This window comes from Hippocampus comes, unplaced genomic scaffold (assembly GCF_001891065.2).
Source record: "Hippocampus comes isolate QL1 unplaced genomic scaffold, H_comes_QL1_v1.1 scaffold29, whole genome shotgun sequence".
Lineage (NCBI taxonomy): Eukaryota > Metazoa > Chordata > Actinopteri > Syngnathiformes > Syngnathidae > Hippocampus > Hippocampus comes.
In genome coordinates, this window is record NW_017805820.1 from 1,335,014 (window position 1) to 1,361,139 (window position 26,126).

Consider the following 26,126-nt stretch of genomic DNA (forward strand, 5'->3'; position numbering starts at 1 on the left):
CTCTCTCCCTCTCCCTCTATCCCTCCCCTGACCCAACTCTCTACGCCCCCCCTCTCTCTCTCTTTTTTTTTTTCATGGTACAAACATTAACAAGTGTGCTGTCAAAAAAATAAAAAATCCCCTCACAATGTCACGGCGGACTTTGCGACTCCTCGTAAGCACAAAACACCGTTGAGCCAAATATTTGCCATCTGAACATTTGCAACTAAATAAACGTGAGAGGCACAAGGTCATTTTGGAATCAACAAGAGTGTGACTCAGCTATGAAGTAACAGTTGGATGTTGGACACTTTTCAGAGGGATATGTTGGATTTTGGAATTTTCTGAAATAAGAAATCAAACGAAAATTTAGTGTTAAATTTGCATCGCAACATTGCGCAGCTGAACATTGTCGACTGGGTTTTATATATTTAAAGTATTGTATTGAGGCTCAACACACGCATTAATATTAGCCACACATTTGCTTCGATTAAAACTATTTTATTTTCTAATGGCTCTCCTCCTGTGTGAGCCGTGTGACCTCATATGTTGGATTTAAACACGGCAGCAACGGGACATTTTGTTCTTGTGTACCCTTCAGTAAAGCCGGGCAGGAAAGAAAAGCTTTGTGCTGGGAGACTTCTCCAAAAAGGGGGTGTACGTCCTCTACACTGAGTGACAGTTTGGCCTTAGAAGTGGGTGGGGGTGGGTTTGGGGGTCACGACGGCATAATAAGACGGCATACTAAAGTGGAAAAGGAGCAACAAAAAAAAAACGATGCCAAAGAACTTCAGGAGAGCAAGAAAGTGGATAAAAGTAAGAGAGGAGACCCCCTTGTTTCGACCATGCACTCATTCTCTCCTTATATGGCAGTATTGCATGGGTGTGCGCATGCATGGGTGTGCGCGCGTGGCTGTGGGCTCAGTCCCAGTGTTGCTGAAAGAGGGAATGATTAGATCAGAGAATGCACACTCACTAAAGTCTCTTACTTCATGAAACCAATCTAGTATATTCAATAACCAGGAAACAATACTAATGAATAACCGGAAAACTCGTTCACCAGGAAGTTATTTTTCAGCCCCAGAAATTGTACACCCCAATGGAATACTGAGAAACTTTTTTTTTGCTGCAAGACAATGAAAAGAAAACTTGAATAAATTATTGCAGGATTGAAAATAAGGAAGAAGAGAGGTGAAGATGTGAAAAAAGTACGAAATCATGATGCTTCTTTGCGGTTTGGGACTGGCCCAAAAGATTCAGAATGCCTCAGATTGGAAGCAGCCTCCTCCCCCCCCCCCCCAAAAAAAATCCTTTCCTCTTTATTTCTCATAATTCCCCTTTGGCGCTCATGTCTGTTTCCAGAATGTACTGGCTTAAAACCAAATGACTGGAATGCAGGATTCCAGGTCGTCCTCACACGCACACACACACACACACACACACACACACACACACACACACACACACACACACACACACACACACACAGATTTCAGTGCTTCTTTGCACAATTCAATTCAAGATTTGAGAGCAAGTACAAGGGGGAAAAAAATATATATAGGAGAGCAATTAATTCTGAGGAAAGAATTATGGAATCATGAAAAACAAACCGGAAAAAAAAAAGCACCACATCACGACACCGCTAGTACTCTGCCTTTCTTAACAGTTTGCAGGCTCTGAGGAATGGACTTCACCTGTGGCAAAAGTGTTTCAAAAGTATTTCAAAGTACCCTTCATTAATCTGTCTCCCAACTTCCTCCGATTGCTGTTATCAGCTCAGTCGCCTTTTCATTTCATCGCAGATTTTTGATTGGATTGAGCTTTTAATCATTACACTGACACAATGTCATCCTTCATTTTTACGGTTTTTGCTCTGTGGCAAGATGCGTTATCATCCTGCAAAAGGATGTTATCACTAAACATCCTTTCAATGGCTGGAACCAAGTGTAGAAAATCTCTTGGGCATTTATTGAAGACGTGATGAGCCACATTTAAATGATCATCCTCCAGGAGCGGTGATTTAATCATTTTTGCTGTAATAACACGTGAATAATGTGTCTGGGCCAAAAAATATAAAACAAACAGTAGCACAGCAGTAACTCAGCTCTAGTACGTCGCACACCATTCCTACTTCGAAACACATTTCGGGTTTGTGATAAACCAACGACCCCCCGTGGGAATCGGTGGTACCTGCTTTTGGGGAAGAAGTGCAGCATTCCAGATAAGCAATCGTTATCTCTCAGGACAAAAGAAACAGCTCCCGATCCCTTATCTTGTCATTTTTATTACACTGTCACATGGAAGGAAAAGTTTGTTTTTCCTGGAGAAGACAAAATTCCCAGGCCACTTCTATTCCTCTTCCTATTAATAGAGCTTGTGTAATGTGCGCGCGCGCAAACACACACACACACACACAAATCTCTAACTTTATTTTGTAGTTCCCAATGGGAAGTCACAAGCAAGTCTCAAGTCTTAACTTACATGTTCAAAACAGGCAAGGAAGTTCGTGTAGTAAGTTACGGGTACAAAAATGAAGCAAGTCAAGTCCCCACTAAATTTTGAGGCATGCAGTGAAGTCATCACGTGGGATAAGTAGAGTCATACAGTCTTGCTCAGTCACAAGCATACTGTATATGCGATACATCGGAGAAATCATGTTCATAAGACAGATCAGAGAACACGGGCATATATTCGCACTTGTGTGTTTTCTGACGGTCAAATATGATTGGACGTGTAACTAACCTGGCTAATACGGAATTAAACTGAACTATCCATGACATAGAAATGAAGTCACCCTTATGTAATGGGGGGAAAAAAAATAAGTCAACAAATATCAGCATTCCTCCTTTGTTCGTCTTACTTTCTTTCAGTCACTCATTCAGGTAGTTCAATGACAACCACTGACTCAAGAAGACAGTGAGCAGAGAGCCCACGGGCACGCTCTGCTTAGTAATTTTTTGTTTGCCGGAGAGAAGGGGGAAAAAAACTTTTTTCCATTCAAAAATGACAACAAAAATAAATTCCAAAACAAAACAAACAGGCACGTTTTAAATCAAAAAGAGTCTTTCATAAGTTTTAAGCCAAGCAAGTGCAAAAATTACCGATTCAAATTGGACTTGTGTCAAGTCATATGACTTGAGTCCCCCACTTGTGCTTCCCAGAAGCACACAGGTGGCTGCCTGCCCCATGCGACACCATAGAGCTGTCACACCGAGAGACAAAGACACATTGTTGTCCTCTGCAGTTGAGGCTTAAGCCTGATTAATGCAATGCGCCGGGCTTTCCCATGTTGACCCTCTGTCATGCTGACCGCCAAATCATGCATTTCCTCAGTAGCTATTTTTTCACTACAACTGGAATTTACTATGTTGTCAAATGAACGTGGGAATCAAATTAAATACTGACAAACAATAAGATTTAAAGTGAGACTTGACTCATTTTGCCATTTTCAGCACGAAAAAAATGTCATTTTGTCTACCATGAATTTGACCGCTTCATTTTTTTTCCCCATGAACAATGAACGCCCTTAAGAATGCATTTTGCCTTTTGCTAAAAATGACACGCATGCACTCGGGGCTCAGGTAACGACCAATCGCAATCCCGTGTGCAAATGTCACATGACCTGTGATTGGTGGTTACCTGAGCCCTCACCACGTGATGTAATTTTCAGTCGACAGCAAGTTGCAAGTGTGGTTTTAAAGGGGTGCTTTTTACTTGAAAAATAATGAAGTTATATACAAAATATTCTTTTTTTTTACTGCTGAAAATTGCAAAATAATTAAAATGTCCCTTTAAGAATGAAGCGAAGACATGTATAACCAATCAAATGTGGAAGCGTTCAAAATCTGCAAGAAGGGTTTAAATTAAGTTTTCTGACTGAGTCAACAATTTCATTTTTACAATGATTAAAAAGGTTGAATAGTTTTTAAAAGTGTGGATTGACAACATTTGCCACAAAGCTAAAAAAAACTAAAATTGAGCTGGAAGTATTGTTCTAACTTTGCTCATATATGTGCGGCCATTTTGAGTTCATGAGTGAGTCAGTCATTAATTAGCATGACACTTTGTGCAGGGCTAATGAAGAAGTCATCCTAAATCTGAGTGACAATCTGGGTCAAGGTAGGTATTTGATTTTATTTTCTGTGGGATTTTGCCCATTCAATTCACGGTTTGGGTCACTGAATCTTTGGGTCTCACTCAATAATATACGCGGAGAAATGTTCCTGCTCTGCGCATAGATCAATTAATATGGAGATGAATCACAGATTTGCGAATGTGTCTCCGCACGGCGGAGACACAAATTTGTGCACACGCACAGTTAGTGAACGAGGTCATTTGTGTTCAATGGGACAGTGCACCCACCAGACTTTTCAAGTTATTTGTTTACCATCGTCCTTGAATATGGAAGAAGCCGACTAACTAACAAGTTGGACTTTGGCAGATGTACGCACTCTTTAGAGTGCGAGTGAGTTCTCTTTAAATCAAGTGTTTTCAATCGCTGACATTTCACCTGGAGCCAAGAAGCTGCGTGTCATTACATCATCAAACCTGCAGGAGGATATGACTCCAAAAGGCATTTTATTGTTCTGAGTGGCCATGATCGCTTGGCTAAATGTTCTGACAGTTTTTTCTTGGCGGCCTGATTGCATTTTGGTCTTAGCATGCTTTGCCAGACGCATGCAAGGACCCAGAAAAACACACACACACACACACACACACACACACACACACACACACACACACACACACACACACACACACACACACAGTCCAGGGAGTCTTTTATCGCTGAAGGGCTGTTCACTCTTTCAATGAAATCCAGATGTCGGCTTGGGGAAAGGATAAAAATAGAGTGAGGTGGGGGGTGGGAGGGGTGCAAAGAAATACAAAAGGAGCCGATGAGGTCCGAAGGAAAACAGAGCATGAAGACAGAAAGACAGTCATACAGAAAGACCTAAATAGGTGACGTCAGGTAGGCGATGAGTTCACAGACAGGCTAATGGAGCGAACACAGTTTGGACAAAAATGCCAATTTATTTTGCTGTCCTTAAACTCCTCTGTCTCGCCTTGCTCAAACAGAAACACTAGATGCTGTGATGTCACCACATTCCAACAGCCACACCAACATGTGGTTGTCACGGGTGACCAAATTAAAAACGTGAAGGTGGTTGCTTGTTTGGTACCTAAAACAAAAACAAAACAAAAAACAAAAAAAAAACAACAAACAAAAACTTTCACCTTTTATCCTTAAAAAAAAAAAAAAAAGGCTCTCTGCATGTGTGTGTGCCTCCCCCCAAACCACTTCCTGCCCTACCCTCTCGATGAAGACAATTATGGCTCCTGCCAGAAGGATAGGAGGAGAAATGGCTCCATAAAAGGCAGAATCTGCGCAGTATACTTCGACAGCACTCATTTTTAGAAGCTATAGTACAATCTGGCATGTTTCACGCATTTAAACGACAAACGTACTAAATTCAGAGGCGTACCGAATCTTTCCTACATTGTATTACTGAAAAGACGAAGGTGATAAACAGCCACAAAGATCATAAACAAGTTGGATTTAAAGTGAGGTAGTGATGACACAAAACAAATGTTCAGCAAAATCAACAAATATCTCCTTATTGTCCTCTCCTGGTCCATTAGTGTGTTTTGGAGGAAAACAAACAATCAAACCTAGACTTAGTTGGGAAAACTAAGTAGTTTTTTGATCTTTACAAAAAAAAAAAAAAAGACTTAAAAAACACACCAGCAACGCAGTATTTTACAGGCACTACCGGTATTTTAAAAATTAATGTTAGTATTAGCTAGGGTGAACCCGTTAACAACACAAGAAGTGCCGTAACTGGTCGGCCTATGACACACCGATACCACAACGTTCAACCACCAGAAAGACAAAAACTCAATCATTTGGTGCTGTTTGAAAGACAGAATTCTGGCTCTGCCGCTAAGTGCCTTTCTAAATTCTCGAGGTCGTTCTAGTTCTGCTTCTTCCGGAGGAGATGCAACTCAAATTTATACACAGGATGGAACACGGCTTCATTTTTCACTAACCTACTAATGCATCATTTAAGTCTGAACTTTACCCAACATCTGTATGAAAAACACCAACCAGAAAGTGAATACAAAATGACCTCATGAAAAACAACGGTGGTGAGTGCGCCTTCTTGTGCTAGCTTGACTCCGTATTCTTACGCCGCTGTGCAACAATGTAGGTCACTGCCCACCATTCATTTCCTCAAAGCGTCGTGGCCATCATCACAAGAGAACACACTGTCCTGACACATGTGTTATGACAACCCTAATAATATGCGATTCTTTTGACACAAGTCAAATCAAGTGACAAATAAACTGAGCAGATGTTGGTGAACAGAAACGGGCTCAGTCATAACTGCCCCGGTAACGAGCCTAATAAAAGACGCACACTCAAGACAATACCGAGACAAGTTTTTTTATATTAATTTTGCGAGAGGAAAGACTCAACTCAGTGTGAAGGATTTTTGTTTCTATTTGACTTGTGGTTGTCCAGTGACCTTAATCTTCCCACAGGCATGTGTTGCTCTTCAGGTGCCAACATGGCTCAGATTCTGCCGCTTTTGATCTGACTGGATCAAGTCGCAACATTGGACGCCGGCCCTTCACTTCTCAGGAAAATATGCACTTCACGGACGTTTATTTCGGTGACATCTCCTTGAGGAACATGACGCATAACCTGAATAATTTCTCTGCTCCCTGGACAAAAAAAAAAATTTGAAAACCCGCACAGTGCAAACGCCAGCTTGTGAATCACATTTTCGTTGGGAGAAACAAACAAAAAAAAAAAAGCGGAGGCCTTGTTGAAAATAAGAAGCCCATTGAAGAATGAAGAAGGACTACATTGTTCCAGCAAAGACTGACCCGATTACACACAAGACCCCCTGCCCCACCACACACACACACACACACACACACACACACACACACACACACAGCTGACATTGAGTGTCGGGAGCTTTCTTTGAGACAATCAAACATTACTTTGGGGGGGGGGTGGCAATCTGCAGACAACATGCAGACATCATCAATAAAAATCACTCAGCCACAAAAATCCTGCCCTGTGTTCCATTTGACAAATCACTTCAATTCAGGGACAGCACTCACACACAAAGACAAACTTCGAATCGTTATTTGTAGAGCGCCTCTGATACACACAACAGAATATCAAATTATCACAGCAAATATGAACCAGAAAGCCACTTGTAAAGAATTGTGTACCATCCTGACACGCAATAAAATCCTTTTCAGCATTTTCCCCAACGATCAACGGAAACTGTTCTGGGACCTGTTTTAGATCCAAGCTCTAAATCGGGAAAACTCACTGATCTTCATTAACACTTGCGCTGGGACATCAACAGTAACAACTGGCAACCTGATACCCATGATGCCTGCAGCCTTTTGTTTCACAAAATAGGCATAAAGAAGGACAGAAAGAGTTTTAGGGGAAAAAAGGAATACAGCCAATCTTTTCAATTCACTGGTAAAACAAAGAAGCTTAACCTCAGTTTCTCACACTTTGAATCACACTAACGCATGCGTCCACGCACATTTTTCTTTCTGTGAAGGTCAGCATTCCTTCAGGCTGACTCATACTTTAATGAAGACTTATCCAAGGATCAAATCTCTTATCTAAGTAGCAGCCAGGAAGACGAAACCTCCCAAAGTTCACCGGAGACGTGAAATGAATGAAATGACTTTTACAAGGCTGCAGCAAGAAGACACGAACGGGCTCACATCGCGACGGCATCGTCAATGAGAAACCCAAATCAGCTGCACAGGAAGAACATGAAACATTGCGTTCATCGCGTGCATCAGAACCTTATGTTGATGACTTCACACCGCATCGCGCGCGCACCCACATAACACCTGCCTGGGATGCTGCTTGGAGCTTAGCTGCGCCCCAGTCACTTTCCTCCTCTCCTTGTGCTTTGATCCGCGATCCCAGCAGCCATTCCTGCACAGCACTGCGAGACTTCCAGCGTCTTGCGTTCCCATTTTCACGTGCCTTTCTCAACTGGCAGCTAGAGCATGATCCAAAGCGGCGCACTGATGCCATAGGACGGGCGAACGAGCGGGTGACAATAAAAGTAGGAGGAAAGAAATGGGGAAGGACGGTGGCAGATGCATGTCATGATGTATGTCATGTTTGACTGGATGACAAAAGACAAGTGAGAGAAATGAATTGAAGGGTCCAGTCAACCCACAGTGTGTGTGTGTGTGTGTGTGTGTGTGTGTGTGTGTGTGTGTGTGTGTGTGGACACATGGAGCTGACCACAGTCCCATGATGCCACAGTTGCACTATTGTGTGATTGGCTTAGTGACGCAGTAAACGCAATATGTTTACATAATATTATCATTCATCCTGCATTTGAACTCGCATGACAAAAGACACCACTTTCTCTCTCTCGATGGTTCTTGTCGTCTTCTCCCATCTGATGGCGATTGTCATGGAGATCGTTTTCACACTTGAAAAAGTGAACAAGTGAGTTTTGAGCTCTGTACTTGTCGACCGGTTGCGAGGAGAGCGACGTGGGGGAAAAAATCGGATTCGAACTACTGTATGCATATTAACTGTATTTGTCATTTTATGGAGCCTGCGAACGCTCTCAAAATTATCATAACCAAATGCAAGGGCAATTATGTATTATATGTATGATTATAATGGTCATAGTATATTAAGTAAGGGGCGTTTAATTAAATTTATTTCTGGTCAGTGTTAGTAGTGTTGCTAAGGAATACATTACACCACCTTTGATCCCAATTTTCTCCATTCTCTAGCTTCTTAATATAAAATGACATACCCGATTTCCACAATTTATATCTATTTGGAAAGCATTTTAACGCCCTTTAAAGGGGAGGTCAAGTAAAGCACGGTTCGAACTCCACCATGATGACAAGCGGTGAAAATACTTTCCTCTATCTCAGCCCTCATCGGGATGTTCCCCAAAATCTCATGTCATCTTACTTGTGTTTTGCATCACCCCTCAACAAAGTGTTTCATAGTTTGTGTCTATTTCATAACTGTTCCTATATGGTAATAAACCGATTTAATGCTGGGAAAGTCAAAATACTGGTTATGATGAAGTGTCATACGCACAGTGTTGTACATTACATTATAAAATCGTCTAAACGGAATGTATTATGTGGATTTATGCATCTTTTAACATCACACCTTTCAAAACATAACACACGAGACAGAGGTTTACTGTGCCCCGTCGTCCTATCAATGTAAGAGCCGAGCGAAAACGGAATTCACACAAAAAAACCTTGTAGTATGTACTGTATGCTAAAGTACAGCATGTGCTCCCAAAAGAGCTGAGAGAGCACAGCTCGAGAGCTGGAAAGTGCTGTTTCAGAGGAGACTTTCCTTACATAAGCAAAGTGCTCTGTAATTACACAGGGTGGATCCGCACACTTGAGCCAGTTAGCGCAAGACCAGCCGGAGGAAAGCGACTAAGATGGACACACGATGAGGGCCTGCTAATATTATTCAAATGTTAAAAAGGGCTGAAGTTTCCTGACTTTATCCTGGCAAGACTTGAGTGAAAAGTCCAAATTCTTAGCAGGGGGGCAGTCCTTAGAAGGGAAAGGTCACGAAAGAATATTACAACTGTCACCAACCAAAAGGCCTCCAGTGTGCTTTTCCCACAGACGTTTTGAAAGGAGTGCTACATTTGTTTGCAGACGCTGCATGGCAGTAGGCAATGCATGTTTTGTCCACCCCCGCCCCCCACCCAGAAATACTTCCATGAACTCTTATGACATGAACTATATCTCAAAGATGCACCTAGTAAAGATGACAGGGTGTATGAATCACAGATGTCTTTATTTTGTTATCAATGCAACTGATATGTTTTGGTCAATAAAGTTATCATCGAGCTATAATGCTGCAGAGTTCAAAAACTGCACCTTATATTGTGATTATAATCTATCAGAAGGGTACACAGCTCCTTTTTAATTGCAATGGGAAAAAAGTAACAGGTGATGTCACTAAGTGGATGGAATATTGGTAATAACTACACTAACCAAAGAATGACCTGATGTCTGCTGATGACAAGCGAGGGGCCAGTAGTTGTTACTCATTTTTTTAAAATAATTTACAATCATTGTAATATTTTCTCATCCCATTACAATAAACAAATTCTCCCACAATAAACAAATCCTGTCACAGGGCCATAAGCCAATGTAAATGAAGACACCATGACTTCATTGATCTTCATTTAAAAAAATAAAATAAAATAATAATAATAATAATAATAATAACCTTGTGCCTGTCTTCCTGTGACTGCTGGCTCAGTGGGAATGTTTTTGGTTTTAAAATACTATTGGCCAATTGTGAAGACCTGGCGACCCTCCAACTTTCCACTGAAAATGCATGTTTCATGATAAGATTGTGTATACATCCTCAAGAGTCGCAAAGATTTATACACAAATGTACGAGAGATACATCAAGTCCGAAAGTGGACACTAGGAGAACCGGCCGGCCGCCCGCACACATGCACGCCTGCACGCACGCCCGCACTATTTCTGTCATTGTGGTCTTAAAGTTTTATGTGTCTCACTGTGTTATTTTAGACCTTGGGACTACGGCTGAAAACTGGCATTTATGCTAAATTCGGCGCATTTACACTGTTTATACTTGTGTTGATTAATGTGCACTATGCCAATGAAGTAAGTAAGTAAATAAATGAATAAAGGCACACACAAATGAGTCAGATACCGTCCAATGGATATCATGTCCGAAAGCACTTGACTTGTTCGGGTCGCGGGTGAGCTGGAGGCTATCCCAGCTAGTTTTGGGCGAGAGGTGGTAAACACCATGGACTGGCAGCCAGCCAATTGCAGCGGTTAGATACCTATTTTTTGAAATGACAGTCATGATAACATCCTTCATCATTCCGGATGAATCCCTCATTCAATCATCAGTGACACACACTCAATCAGTGGAGAACAAAGATTTTTGCTGTGCGTGGCCCAAAAGACTCACATTCTACTGGTCTGTCTATGCCCTATTCCATCTAACAAGTTCACTTAAAATAGCGGCTATTACACAATCCTACAAACAGACGAATGAAGTTGATCGATGCTGGTAAAAACACTAGCCCCTTTTCAGCTTGACTACATGCGGAGGGAGAGAAAAACATCAGTCAGGAGGGGAGGCATTTGTTTCATGCTGGGTGGTCTGATAAAACAGAAAGCCCATCCTGAATCCAAAGAAATGAACACACAACTTTTAGCGCTCATCCAAAAGGATGACGTGGATGTCGAGCTCTGCTTCTTCTCCTCGTTACCACACTTATCATTTGGACCACAAACAGCAAAGTAAATATGAGGAATTTTAACAAACTTTTATATTTACTGATGAAATATCTGGATTGCCTTTAAATAGGGTGGTATACTATCAGCCTTTCCTAAACTGCAATGTCAACATCCACACAGACAACCCAGACCTCCATTACGGCACAACTTCAGGTACCATTATTCTGCTCAATGCAACACTGGATGTGTTGTGCAATGCTACATGGATATTGAAGTTCGGAACGGTCAGAGAGATTAAACCATTGGTTAAAAGGAATTATGTTAAAAAAATAATAATCATGAAAAAAAATTACAAAAACGATTGATTAGTCATTTCCAAGTGAAACTTTATCAAATATTAATCCCTAGTTTTATGTTAGCGGTACACAGTACTTTTTACATTAAAACTTCCACCTGTCACAGTGGTCATTAGGATATTCCTTTTGACCAGATCCTATTGCTGTGGTTCAATGGAGATGTGTACAATCACGATTCTTTGCCTCACACCTCGTACTCCTCAGTCATGGTTTCATTCTTGAGCACTGTGTCAGTTCTAGTCTCCATTCTTTTAGCCAGAAAACCTTTGCTCTAAAATCAGCCGTTGCAATGATCTCACTCCACTGCTATGTTCCAGAAAGAGTGCGAGAGTGGAAAGGAAAGGGAGAATCTTTACAACATAATCAATGAAGGACAGCAGGATGTAACGAAAACGCAGACCTAAAATCATTTGCTGAGGAATAAAGTTTGAAAAAAGACGAGGTGTGACTACAAGCAAAAAAAAAAAAAAAAACAGCTTTAAGAATGAAAAGAACAAATCTCCATTCAACACAATCAACAATTCTCCCTAAGCTGTTTTTTCTTCTTTCGCATATTGCATCTTGTCTGTACTCTGTCATGGCTTGCCAAAGTTAGTGTTGCATTCAGTCCAAATCTCCCCCTCACACTCGCATGCACACAAACACATTGTGCAGCAGGGCAGTGCGCTAAAGAGCATGTTGGGAACAAGGCATTGATATATTCCAGACTAACAATATGCACACTGAGTAGACTCAAGACAAAACACACACACACACACACACACACACACACACACACACACACACACACACACACACACACACACACACACAAAGGCTCAAATGCTCACGCCAGCCAGTCGTATTCGACATGATCAAACACTTCTGTAACCACAACAACTTCCTATTTTCCTAAAGCCATTTCCTGCACACCGAGGTCACTCACCAGCTACTGCTTCTATCACTGCAGCGACAACAGTGCATGAGGAAAATAACCAAAGAAAACAGTCAGCAAGTGTTGACTTCTTTTTTTCTGACAGTTCAAAATGCAGACACTTTAATATGCATGTTTCGGACACTATTATGGCCAAATTGACTGGACAGCTTAGCACTGTGCTAAAATATGATAAAAGCATTTAGCCAACACTGAACATGACTTATAAAAACTTCTCTGAGCGGTACTGAACTGTTTATTGTGTTCTCTCTTTCTCTTGGCTGGCTACAATTCATATTGGATGGAACAAATAAAGATGAACAGACGCATGCACTTGACTGGCTTGGCTCGCTGCTTAATGCCGTCTTTCTGACATTTGTTTAATCAGACCACTAACATCCTCTGATGTTTGTTGAACACATCTCAGACCGTAATGGTTTCTCTAATGTAGTCTTGCAAATGCGCTCTTACACTCACCATATGACATGTAATTCACGATAACACAACTTGCTAAAAGCACATACACACTTGTCAGCTGTAAGCATAAAAAAAAGCACCAACTGTTCCAGATAATATTACGGACTGTTCTAAAGCAATTACCAGAATGTGACAAAAAATTTATGGAACATTCTCTTTGTCAAAATATCCAGCTCTCATAATTCATTGTCTCTTTTAAGTCAAGTCAAAGTAAGCCACAAAAACAAACCCCAAGATGTGTTTTAAGTATGTACAATGCTGTTTGAAGGTGTATGTCAAAGGCCTGCTACAACAACAACAACAACAGCAACAACGTAAATGTGGACTTACCACTCTAGGCTTGGTCCTCTGGGGAGCTATTGCAGATGGTGCATGGTCCAAACCCTTCTGAGGTACAGCTCCTGTCATTTGACTGGTGAATATCCCGCTGGGCCCCTCAGATGAAGACACAGAACCTTCAGCCCCATCTCTATTCCCAGGGAGAGGCCCTGGACCGTCTGTGTCTCTCTCAGGAGTGTTGATGTCGAGAATATATTTCTGGGTCACATCCTCTAGAAATGGAGCCTTGTCTACTGAGCTCTTACTCAGAGCTGTAGAACCTCCAGGAGGTTGGTTTGAGAGACTGTTCCCTTCTTTGAGGGGTTGTGGTTGTGGAGGAGGCGAGATGGGTATGAAAGTGGCAGGTTCGCTGGCATGTCTTACATGCTTAGGTCTGGTCTTTGGTTTGGATGAGGGGAGAGGAGGTGTGAGCTCAGATGTATCACGGTGACCATCTTGCTGATCTAGTTCTGGGGGCTCCAATGGGTCTTCGTGAGAAAAAAACTGAGCCAACCTGTTTGGGCGCTTTCTAGGGGATCGTCGAGCTATCCTAGGAGATAACGCTTCAGCAAGCTTGAGATCAAAATTAAACCTCCTTGTCTCCTCTGCTTTCTTTTGTCCACCTTGATCTACAACGTTGTCCCCATAGGCTGGATGGCGTGACTGGGAATGAGCCTTCGTGATGTCAATATTGCTACTTCCATGGTGACAATCATGTGACTGCGTGGTTATCTCCTCCTGAGGCTGGCTCTCTACTTCCCACGTTTTTTCTTTATGCTTGTTCAGGATTGGCTCGCTGCTGGAAGTTGGGATCACACCTGTCTGATCCAGCTCATTGATTGGTCCAGTGCTGACGGACTGACCTTTAAACGGAGAGTCATGATGGGAAAGCAAAGATGCATCACTTCGTCTGCTGGGGTCACTAAAGGATTTCTTCTTGGGAGCTTTGCCATTGCCATGATCATCAGTTATCAGTCTGTTCATTGCTCCTGGCTCAGCTACAATGCTCCTGATTACGCCACTGTAGTCACCAACTACCTCTTCCCAAAGTCCGCCATCACTGTATACAGACAAGTCACTGGCCACACTTCCTTTGTATTCTAAAGTCGGTATAGCAGGGGTGTCGGGTAGCCCTGCGCCTTTGAGAGCAAGAGATCCTAAAAGGTTGCTGTCAACAGAGGAAAAAATTTCCTCCTCTACCACAGAAGAGTGTCTCTGAGGCATAGGATCACTTAGAGAGCGATAGACTGTTGACTCCCCATTCGCTTCAGCTGCTGTTGTCGAGTCTGTGGTACTGTTACAAACCTCTGAGGCTGCAATCATGTTACCTGGAGGGGAGAACTTGCGTCTTCGACGGACAGCACTGGGGGTTGCAGGTGCTTCGAGGCCTCCTAGAGTAGCAGAAGGTGCCTGCAGTATGGATTTACTCTTGTTGGTTGCATCATTGGTCGTGTTGACACAGTTGAGCCCAGCAGTGGAGTCTGTGATAATGCAGTCACTCTCTTCCAGACAAGAGGGGTGAAGCAAGGACGGAGGTATGCTGACTTCATTCAGACGGTTCGTACAGCCAGTATTGTTCTCCATCATTTCCTCTCTTTCCTCCTTAAGCTCTTTCTCCTCATGGAGCGCTGATTGTTTCCATATGGTGACAGGCTGCCCGAGTACATCCCTAGCAATGCACGAGCCCAAATTAACCCCTCTTAACTCCAACAAAGCCCTCTCGGAGGGGTCACTAGGACCAATCTCTGGCTCTGTTACAATCCCTTCATCTGTTAAACTCGACTCGTGGCCTGAAAGTTCATCCACGGAACGGTCATAGCACACACTTTCTTCCGAGTCCCCCTTCAGTAACGCTCTCGCTGTCTCTCTGTTCTGTCTCTGCACCTTCTCCTGGTAGTCTGTATCCCTACTGTTTAGCTTCTCGGGCTGCATACTTTGTCCATCCCTCTCTCTCTTCTCCCTCTCCCCATTCTCTCTCTCCCCCTCATGTTTATCTCTTGCCGCTGTGGTCTTAAATTCAGCCCCTTGTTCTGTTTCTGCCTCACCTTCAGTACTCATTCCTTTTCTCTTCTCTTCATCTGTTTTGTTGATTCTCTGTTGATCTTCAAAGTCATTCAGACTTTTCATCTCAATATCATCGTCTTCTCTGGTGCTCATCTGACAGATATCCTGAATAACCTGTCGGGCTTCCTGTACGTATCTTTCTTGCAATGGTGTTGGCATCACTTCCTCGTCATCGTCATCATACCCATAATCCAACAACCTCTGTCTTCTTCCGATCCTTGAGTCACCTCCATCGCTTTCTACTTCTCTGTCACACAGGGACACACTACTGCCACTCTTCTCTCTATTCAGGTCAAGCTGTTGCTCGGAAGGGCTTCTTGTGGTTGTACCACCTGCCAGGTAACAACGCAGCGTTGACTGGGATTTACCAGAATATGTGAAGGACTTTGCACGCCGCAGAGTAGCCGTCAAGTCTTTGAGGGACAAGCGACGACCAGCGGGCAACAAGGTCCCACTGTGACTCTGTGGGCCGAGTCCAAATTGTTCTTCCTCACTAGTTTTCCGCACCTTCGGCTCTGACGAGTCTGATTTCAGGATATTTAGCTGTGTCATTGTTTCTGTTGCGATATCAGGGTTGGATTTGGATATTCCATTTTTTAAACCTGTCCTATCCTCTCCTGTTGTCTGCTGTAATCTCATGGCCTCAGTTAATCTTCCTTCTCTAGCGAGGACACCAGCAGGGGAAGTGACTGTGGGCACAATCTTGGGGCGAGTCCGCACTTGGGTACGAGGGAAATTATCCCCATGTCCAAAGCTAGGGGAACGGTACATGGTAAAATTCCCATAGTACGTTTTACTCAACATAGATGAGGAAGCATTTCTGGCAGTGTTGTCTCCACCAGTGTTCAAAAACTTGCTTGCTCCACGGTTGCTGCAGCTTTGTTGGTCCTCCACCTTGAGTGCCTCAGTGCTGGAATATCGGCTGCTATAACGAGAGCCAAAAGGGGGGATGTTGACCTTTGATACTCGAGACACAGCAGGAAGTGTTGAGGATGCCACAGGTGAAGAGATGTGCTCCCATTGCTGCTGCACCCTGGTTCTGTTCATGTGAAAAGTGGGTTCTCTTGCAGAGTGGCTCCGTGACAGTCTTTGCACTAGCTCTCCTCCTGTGGTCGCATGGCGTGGCTTATCCAAATGCTCCATGGTCACGGAGGGCTCACTGTCGCTGTCGTCTGATTCGCCATCGCGATCGTTACGATCATCACGGCCTGTCGCTGAAGCACCACCACAGAAACGCTTCTTTTTTCTCAGAGAGCGGCGCCGCCCAGCCTCCCTACTGGATGGTCCTAAAGAACCAGGACTCTCCTCCTCACTGCCCGAAGACCTACCGATGCCCTTCGCACTCCACCGGCCATTTTTACTGCGGGACAAATAACTTTCACCTCGCTCTGTGTCACCCCTTTCTCCTCCACTGATGCCAACAAAAGGATGAGAGGGGCCACTCCAGCCTGCACCTTCTCTTTTTCTTCTGCTACGCTCCTCCTCCTCGTTTCCAGAGCTAAACCTCCAGCGAGAGCTACGCAGAGAGTCAAATTTGGCAGGGGCTGAGGAGGGAGGTACAGTTGAGAAGGAGGTAATGGCTTTATCTAGAGCTGGAGCACAGAGGGGGAACAAGGGGGGAGAGTCGGGAGCTGTAGAGGAGCTATGTGAGGAATGTAAACTATCCCTCGCCAGCCCGACCCCCTGACTAACCCTTCTCTCCCTCACTATTGGCTCCTGAAGAAAGGAGGCGCAAAAGGTGTCCTGGCTCACCAAACTGTGCCGAGAAGTAGTAGCAGAGGTCTGAAGGTCACTGTGGGGGTCAGGGGTCAACTCGATCAGTGTGGGAGTTTGAGGGGAAGCCTCTGCTACTGAGTTGGGGCTGTTACATCTGAAAGGAGACGAGCTACTTTTTTGATCACGGCAATCCTGAGAACAACTCCAAATGCTACTGTTTTGAATGTTTTTTCTACCACATATCCTGTCATTACAATAACCTGAAGATAAGTGTTCTTCCTCATCAAGCATATACTGCTGCTCATATATTTTGGAGCGCAAGTCCATAGTGTCACAAAGTGTCTGGTTGACAGCAGTGCTGTTTGGGCTCTGTCCTTCAACTAAGCTCGCCTGAGACAAATATGGACTTTTGGCTTCATTAGTTGAAGTGCAAAATGAGAGTTTGCTGCTTTTATCCAGAAGAGGGCAACCCTCAGGTTTGCTTCGCTGGCTTAAATCACATCTACCAACCAGTCTTAAATTCTCATAATTGTGGCCTTGCTTCTGTCTCTCATCAAAAAGTTGTCGAATTTTTGTCACACTGGGCCATTTATCAGAATGCAGGGAAATAAATTCACTGCAATGTGTGGATGGGTAAGTTGTGTGAGATTTACAAGGTCCATTAATCGTAACGTCCTCTTCATTATTGATAATACAATTCTTTTGGGGATCAGATGCGCAAGATTTTTTCTTACCAGTGTTGTCGTTTGTTATCAGTGCACAAGTCCGACTTTTAATTCTTCTCTCAGAGTCCGAACCAGAGACAGAGTCCGTGCTGGAGTTGAACTTTTGCACTTTGTCCAAAAAAGATTTGTTGTCCGTCAAGATTGCTGCGCCGCCGTCATGGTGCAAGGATAGTCGAGACAGAGAGCTGCTCCTCCTGGAGGTTCTGACGCGGGGAAGTGTGCTGCTCTCACGCGGCACTGCTGTAACGTCTCCCGGCCAGGCGTTGTTGATCCTCTCGGAGCCTCCTCCTCCCCCACTTTTACAACTGCTGCTGCTGTTACTGAATTTCTCGGTGAGTTGGCGGATAGAGGGAGAAATGGAGGAGAGAGGGGCGGAGGAGGCTTTCTTTGGCTCTGCGGTCCCGGTGGTTGTGGTGGAAGAGATTTTGGAAACTTTTCTTGACGCACTGACATGACGCTGTTCTGACCGGCTGGGCTCAAGAGGAAGAGAGCCACCGGCTGCCTCCAAATACTCACATTTGTCTTGTACCTCCTCACTTTTGTTGGCGCCCCGCGAGCCCAAATTCTTAAAAGAGACGCTGCGGTACACCGATGCATTCCTCTTGTGTCTCTCTGCCATTTTGCATAGTTGTCTTTAAGTCACGCCGCACGCTGCATCCTCTTTGAATTAAAAGCCATTTTGCACCTCGCAACCGAAATGCAACAACTTTTACCAAAGTCTGGGAACGTCAGTTGTTAAAACTCACATGTTGGCGATTCCACAGTCGATTTTTTTGTGTGCTCGCCAACTGGTCATCGTTGGCTTAACGTGTGCCCATTAAGCAAGTCACCCTCGCATCAGTCTGTTCTTTCCCCAGAACTGTTTGTGGATTCTCTATTTTGGAATTTGTATTTCCGTGACTTGTGTTTTTTTTTTCTGTGCATGTTAATGCCTGAGATAGGGCAAGTGGGAGTGGGCGGGACTAGGGGGTAGGGGCTGTCATAACCCCCTCGGGGATAGAGAGGAAAAGCCCCCCCACATCCCTCTATTTTTGATAAGAGGAGGCAGATACTGCGCACTGAATGGCTGTACGACAGCGCTGCAACAGAATTATGCCAATTGGTAGAACAAAGTTAACTGTCTTTCATTTTGGTTGATTTTAGATTCAAGCCAGTGCATCCCTTTTGTACAGCACTGGGGGTGAATGTACTATATGACAGCATACACGGTTCCTTTTCAGTTCACAATAAAGTCTCCGTCGCGCTTCTCAGTCTGCTTTCCATGTCCTTTTGTTCGAAAGGGGAATTACACGCTGTGATTTGGTTAACTTTGTATACAGCTCCCCCCAGAGGCTAATTTTGAGCATGACAGAGAGATTTATGAGGGCAGGTCATTTGAAGATGAGGTTAAACGACTGAAGTAAAATTGTGCATGATAAAGTATTGTGGGGCGACGGGAACTATAAATATAGTTATTTGAGTTACACTTGTGTGTAAATCTGACCATTTTACGAATATTTTTTAATGTATTTTAAGAAATAAATTAATCTACTGTTTAATTAGATAAATGCATTAAAATAAATGAAAAACAAAAACGATTAGCGTAATTTTAATTAACTATTAGAGGACTCTTGATAAATTAAATACTACGTGGGCAGATTATAGAAGATACTTTGCCCAACCCTGCATTTGATACAACTTAAATTAAATCAACATGAGAATGTCTTGCCTCCGCTGGAAAAGATGCAGTCATCCCATCACACAATCAAATTAAAGACTTGATTTAATGCATTCTAAATCTGCAGTTGGATGTGTCTTTTAATGTTGGTGATGTGCAACTTTGAATTCTGTTGTTATATGTCTTATAAAAACATTGTACCTCACAAATTCCCTTTTGTTTACAGCTGTTCAATCTTTTCTTTTTAGCTGTTCAATCCACTTAAAGGACGTATGCACGTTAAGGAAATGAAATAAATCGTAGTCACAGGTTTAATCAGTGTGTCAACATCCCAAAAGTTGTTCACTAACAAAACAATAGAAGCAGATTTAACTCACCTAACAAAATAGAACTGTATTGCTGATGCTAGCCCAAGGTTATGTCATGTTTTGGCACAGTTCAGAACACTCTTGTCACACATGAAACATGTAATCACTAGAGTAAATATTGCAAAAAGTAAACACATTTAAACGCAAGAATCAGTCAACTTATTAATCCTCAGCAGTGTCACAGTATCATGAAACAAATACCGCACAATGGAATGGCTCGAAATCCTTACAGTCAAAATGAGAGATCATGTGCAAGAAAAGCTTAGTGCAAAACTAATGTATAACTTTGGTGAAATGGAATGTGACTGTCACCTAGTGGAGAAAAGGCAACAAGGATTTATAAAACGGTCCAAAAGTATTGCACAAAACATAATACAGTACCGCACGATAATTAGTCTTGTTCCCACACCATCGACCATCATATTGCCGTAATCCAGAATCAAATACTGGTTGCAATGTTCCTAAAATACAATTTACATGCTGTATCACTTCATCCAACATACTAGAGCACAGTTCAAGACGGAAATTGAATCTTACAATGTTACAATATACCGTTCACAGTGCTCATTAGCAAGGAAAAAAAAAAGAAATAAATCATACACACGCACACACACACGTTGACTCATGCACTGCTGGTACCGTTCACAGTGCTCATTAGCAAGGAAAAAAACAGAAATAAATCATACACACGCACACGCACACACACACGTTGACTCATGCACTGCTGTCCTTTTCCCTCAGGGTGGTGACTCTGCGGACAAACCTTTTGGTGCTCTGTCTGTACCGTGGCTGAGTAAAGTAGAAGAGAATGGGGTCCAGAAAACTATTCATACTGGCAAATGGTCTGGTACTCTTATAGATGATAGAAAACAGATTTCTGGTCTCGCAGGACACATTCGGAAGCGTGCGCACTACTAGGTATGAGGTCTTGGTGAGGTGAAAGGGCAGAAAACTGACGCAGAATGCAGCTGCCACCACAATGATCATTTTCACAGCCCTGTCGCGTTTGTCCCTCGTCTGTATGTTGACGCCTTGGTAGGACACGGGGAGGCACAAGATGTGGGCCATTCTGCAGTAGCAAATCATCACACCTGTAAAAGGCAAGAGGAAGCCGAGGCAGGTGAGGGCCATGCCGTATGGGTAGTAGTCCGAAGACTGCTTTGGCGTGCTTAAGTCGTAACAGACGGTGCGGTTGCGCTGAATCCCCGTGGAGGCAAAGTGAAATGTGGGCGCGCAGAGGAAGACCACAAGCAGCCACACCCCTCCGCAAATGAGCCACGCCAGTTTGCGTCCACCTTGCTTGTGCCACATCGCCAGTGGGTGACAGATGCCAATGTAGCGATGCACACTGATGCAGGTGAGGAAGAGGATGCTGCCATGTAGGTTACTGTAATCATGACAAATAAACAGGACATCAACTGCATTCGACTCCAAAAACAGCGAATGACAGCAGAGTAAGTTTGAAGAAACGGACTGTTTCAAAGTATGGAAATTAGTTTCATGTCTACAAATAACAATGAGCCTCACCTGTAGAACTGAAATCGGACCAGTTTGCATAAAAACTCCCCAAAGGGCCAGTAATCATGACTGCCATAGTTATAGATGAGCAGGGGAAGTGATGTCACATACAGGAAGTCGGCTATGGCCAAGTTGAGCATGAAGATGTTGTTGCGGGACAGACTGGGCCGCCCCCTCCATATCTTCAGTATGACGGCCGCGTTAAGCGGCAGGCCCAACAGCAAGACAAATGTGTACACGGCCGGGAGGAGGATCCGTTTGAAGTCCTCCTTATAAGTGCAGCGTGGGACTCCTTGTCGACTGACATTAATGACGATGGGCAGCAGAACGGCCGCTGTGTTTTGATCTGTGGACTGGTGACTTGTATTGAAGACGTCCAACGTGAAGGTTTTGGAGATCAGAGTTTCCGTTGTGAGAGATTCAAAAAAATGTGGCATCTTCAGGTCCTGGATAAGAGACAAAGAGAAATAGTCATGAAGGTGACTTATCGAGTTAATGCAAATTTGTTGCAGAGAGCATGGATACCAGAGCTAACCCTGGTCAATCTTTCGAGGGGAAGTCAAGTCAAAAATGTTCCGAACAACAATACCCTCCACATTGGTTCTTGACAATAATTATGTTCTGTATTGAGCAGCAAAATCAATGAACATGGTTAGGCAAAATGTTTTGGAGTGAAAGTGTGCATTTTACGAGTATTTAGGAATTGTGGTGGAGTAAAAGTACAAATGTGTGAACGTTTTACTTAAGTGACAGGATATTTGTACTCTGTTATATTACAAGACATTTGTGTTGTGTCAATATTTCAAATATCACTGACACATCAACTCTGTTCAGACAATGATTCAGAGGTACTATTTCACAATTCACACCCACGTGTGTGTGTGTGTGCAAGCATGCCTGGATTCAATTTTGAAGTGTGAATATGTCTGTGTCAATGGATATGCCGTTTGTCATACTGTGATTTCGTAATATCGAAGAAAGGGAAGTGTGCCAGGGGGCTGTAGAACATGCCTCTACGCTGAGCCGATAAGTAGACATTGATTCACAAAGGCCTCTTAGCTGCTTTTTAGCAAATTACATCACCATTTATTTTATTTTTTTGGAGAAATAATATTACTTCATCTAGTCCTGCTATCCATCCATTTTCTAATGTGCTTATCCTCACGAGGGTCGCGGGCCTGCTGGAGCCTATCTCAGCTGACTTCGGGCAGTCGGGTACACCCTGAACTGGTAGGCAGCCAATCGCAGGGCATACATAGACAAACAATCATTCACACTCACTATCACTCCTGGGGACAATTTGGAGTGATCCAATTAACCTGCCATGCATGTTTTTGGAATGTGGGGGGGAAACCAGAGTACCATGCAAAGTATGCAAAGTAAAGTTCTCCTGTCACAACAGTAGTGAAAGGCAGTACATGTACTTATTACTATCCTGAGGGAACCTCGTCTTGGCACTGTTCTGGTTTCACAATCACGAGCGAAGACGATAGAAGTGAAAAATATGAAATGGTTTTATGGTCCATGCAAGCCGTGGCATGTAAATTACGAATCAATGCAGGAAACATAGCTAACTTCTCAGCCAACTGAATAAGGCAAAGCGAAAAACTGTCTTAAGTCCGGCATTTTATCCTGAGAGAACCCCATCTTGGCACTGTTTTGGTTTCACTACCACGAGTGAAGAGAGAAGTGAAAAACATGAAACGGCTTTCTGTTCCATGCAAGTTCTGACATGCAAATTACGAATTAAAGCAGAAAATATAACTAAATTCTCTAGCAAATAATTAAGGCTGAGCAAAACCGGTCTCTGATTGTACGTTCAGCATATGCATGTTAACAAAAGTGGCTAAAAAAAACACTTTGGAGAATGCGGGCATCGATCCCGCTACCTCTCGCATGCTAAGCGAGCGCTCTACCATTTGAGCTAATTCCCCTTCTGAGGGAAGAGCTCCCAAACGTAACTAATATAAGGTCCAGAGTCTTGTTGGGTGCGACAGATTTCGGGACCAATTCACTGAATTGAATTGAATTGAATTGAATTGAATACAACTTAATTGTCAAATGTGTACGTCCCAAGTACTGCTTGCTTCAGTTTCAGCTGGCTACTAGTCCGCCAGATCACGCTGTGGAGTCTTTCCTAAATCATTAACCATCGAACGAAAGGCAGTATCACGAAACCAAAGGTATGATTTCTATCCTGAAAGAAACCCATCTTGGCTGTGTTCTGGTTTCACCACCACGGTCGAAGAGAAGTAAAAACGGCTGTATGTTCCGTGCAAGTCGGGGCACGCAAATTGCGAATCAATGTAGGACACAAACATAGCTAATTTCTCAGCCAATTGAACGAGGCTCAGCAAAAAACAAACAAACAAACTCTGGCCCCACATACTGCATAGGTTTCATTACAACCAGTAAAGAAAAAGAAGCATTGGAGAATGCGGGCATCGATCCCGCTACCTCTCGCATGCTAAGCGAGCGCTCTACCATTTGAGCTAATTCCCCTTGCAGCACATAGGAACCGGATGTGCAATTGGGATATGCTACAAGAATAACGCCGCAAATTGGTCCTGCTACTTACCTTTACTGACGGCAACAATCAACAGGTAAACGAATTTTCCACCATAGATGAAGACTCCTGCGGCTCGTCTGCTGGTAGTGGGGCACAACTTCTAACGAATTCCTTCAGTATTGTTTTACAACACGGAGGTTGGACTTATGATACCATCTTTTCAGAAGCGACGCGCTAAGCATTCTTTACACTTTCCCCGAGGCACACAAAGTTTATTGGTCCTCCCACGCGCGTGTGAGGATCGAGTCCACGCATGCGCAATAAATCACTTTTATTTCGATTCGCGACTGCGCGTGCCTGGACGTGTAATTTATGTAGTTTTAATACTTTTTAATTGTAATAGGATAGTCACGAATCTCCTTTTTACTTTTTCCCGAGTGAGACTGTCATGTTTTGCAAAGTATCTCACTCGACATCTAACATCTATTGTTGTGAGCAAATCACAACCATTCAAAATCATATATATATATATTTTGTTTTTGTAGATAGCCTTCCAAAAACCGTAAAATGCACCTGGCATACATTTACTGAATGAGCTCTTGCCACACTCATTTTTATGGAAGCGTGAAACTGCCAATATGGAGAAAACTTTTTTGGCTGGCAAAAAAGGTTAAATGTAATTAATTACGAACTAATCAATGGTATGATAAAACTTCAATGGTTGCACAATTTTTTAAAAGGTATTGTGGACAATTTTTGGTTTCCATATTCCCTTGAAAATATTTGAGAAACGTGGTGGAATGGATGTTTTATTCAGGTGTGATTTTTTTTTTTTTTACAACCCCCACCTCCACCCCCTCAAAAATCATGACTCGACCTGAAAAATTCAATATTTTTGGGAACTATCTGAAGCAAACAGCAATTTATATGTTCACCATTGGTTAACTACATTGCTTTATGGTATAAATCGTAGATTCCAAACAGAAAACGTTTTGCTTTTGCAATTCTCCAATCACCAAATTGGCTGCAGAAAACACAGACATTCCCTCTGCAAAAAAATGAAAGAAAAAATCCAAAAGGCTTGTCCAATTAGGCATGCGTCATTTGCGACAGCAGTTCTGACTTGTGCGTGAGTGAAGGTTCATGTTGCACAACCCAGTCGGAAGACTGAGATCACTCAAGAGAGAAGTGAAAGAGTATCATCAGTATGTCTGATACTAGTTATTTCCTCAAAAAAATAGGGGAAAAAAGCAAATTGTACAGTATAAATATAAGGAATGCTATATATATATATTACAATTTTCTGGATGCACGTACAGGTTCAGTAACTTACACTGTCTGAATAATTAAGTGAATAAAAAAAAAAAAATCAGGTAAGCCATGCTTCCTTTTGTAGGAAAATTTTAATAGTTATTCAATGTTCTACATTTTACAGTAAATATACAATTACAAACTTGGCTTAGTTATAGTACTAAGATCACTAACTGATCTTACAAAAAAATAATCCAACATTAAAAAAAAAAAACATTAAAATAAAAAAATCAAGACAGATTTACACTTCATATCACAAGCCTGACGCAGGTCCTTCACTCTGGACCAAATAGCTAACAAACAATTCACTTCTCTCAACGCGTAATAGACGTTGGGCTTCAGTTTCCGAACACAACCAAATGGAAAATACCATTGCATGTGCAAACTGGGTACCAAAAAAAAACTTCCAAAAGTTGGATTGTTCCTAATACTTGATCCAAGAGGGATGGATGCAAGTATGCTTGCTTTCTTTCTTTTTTTTTCTTTTTTGTTTTTTTTTTTTAATGGAAGACAAGGAATTTCCACTTTTTGCATCACATTTAGTGTCAAATTGAACCAAGAGTTATCGTTGACAAGTTGAAATAAAAATGCTGCAGCAGAACATCCAGGACACTATTTACTGTGATAGTAGTGTTTTAATTTGCATTGGACAATAAAGTAAGACCAAGCAACTGAAAGGCAAAACAAAGAAGAAAGAAGTGGTGGAAATGAAGGAGAGCGGTTTTCTGAATGGTTTGGTCACACTTTCACTGGCAAAGTGGAAAAAAAAAAAATCAACGTCAGGGAAAAGAGACCAGTAAACTGTTTTTTTTTTTTTTTTCATACAACGCTCAGGACAGAATAAAGTAGGGAAGTACAACTACATTTACCCTCAACACACATAAGTGTTTAACTGTCCATTTTTAATTTAAGTGCAAATTGAA

At 42.7% G+C, this 26,126-nt stretch overlaps 2 protein-coding genes and 2 non-coding genes across 4 annotated transcripts in view; all 4 read right to left on the minus strand.

Moving 5' to 3' along the window:
* arhgef17 (Rho guanine nucleotide exchange factor (GEF) 17) overlaps nt 1-19,039 on the minus strand; it is a 45,936-nt gene extending 26,897 nt beyond the window's left edge. The window contains exon 1 of the mRNA XM_019885828.1: nt 13,348-19,039. Within this exon, the coding sequence (XP_019741387.1) occupies nt 13,348-18,459 (5,112 nt within the window). The 5' untranslated portion in view covers nt 18,460-19,039. The remainder of the gene's footprint in view (nt 1-13,347) is intronic.
* Nucleotides 19,040-19,790: 751 nt separating this feature from the next.
* Nucleotides 19,791-24,187, minus strand: p2ry6 (pyrimidinergic receptor P2Y6). The gene is made up of 4 exons (XM_019885836.1): nt 23,962-24,187; nt 21,393-21,829; nt 20,558-21,252; nt 19,791-20,481 (listed from the first exon to the last, which is right to left on the minus strand). Exons 2-3 carry the CDS (start codon nt 21,818-21,820, stop codon nt 20,580-20,582), a joined length of 1,101 nt encoding a protein of 366 aa, XP_019741395.1. The 5' UTR covers nt 21,821-21,829; nt 23,962-24,187; the 3' UTR covers nt 19,791-20,481; nt 20,558-20,579.
* Nucleotides 23,245-23,317, minus strand: trnaa-agc (transfer RNA alanine (anticodon AGC)). Its single transcript has one exon. It is a non-coding gene; the product is annotated as a tRNA-Ala (tRNA).
* trnaa-agc (transfer RNA alanine (anticodon AGC)) lies at nt 23,813-23,885 on the minus strand. Its single transcript has one exon. It is a non-coding gene; the product is annotated as a tRNA-Ala (tRNA).
* Nucleotides 24,188-26,126: the final 1,939 nt, after the last annotated feature.

Excerpts from the sequence above, each read along its gene's own strand:
- p2ry6 (XM_019885836.1), bottom strand. The coding sequence starts at position 21,820 with ATGCCACATTTTTTTGAATCTCTCACAACGGAAACTCTGATCTCCAAA. Across the intron at positions 21,253-21,392 it reads GTCCGATTTCAGTTCTACAG|TAACCTACATGGCAGCATCC; the intron begins GTGAGGCTCATT and ends TCATGATTACAG.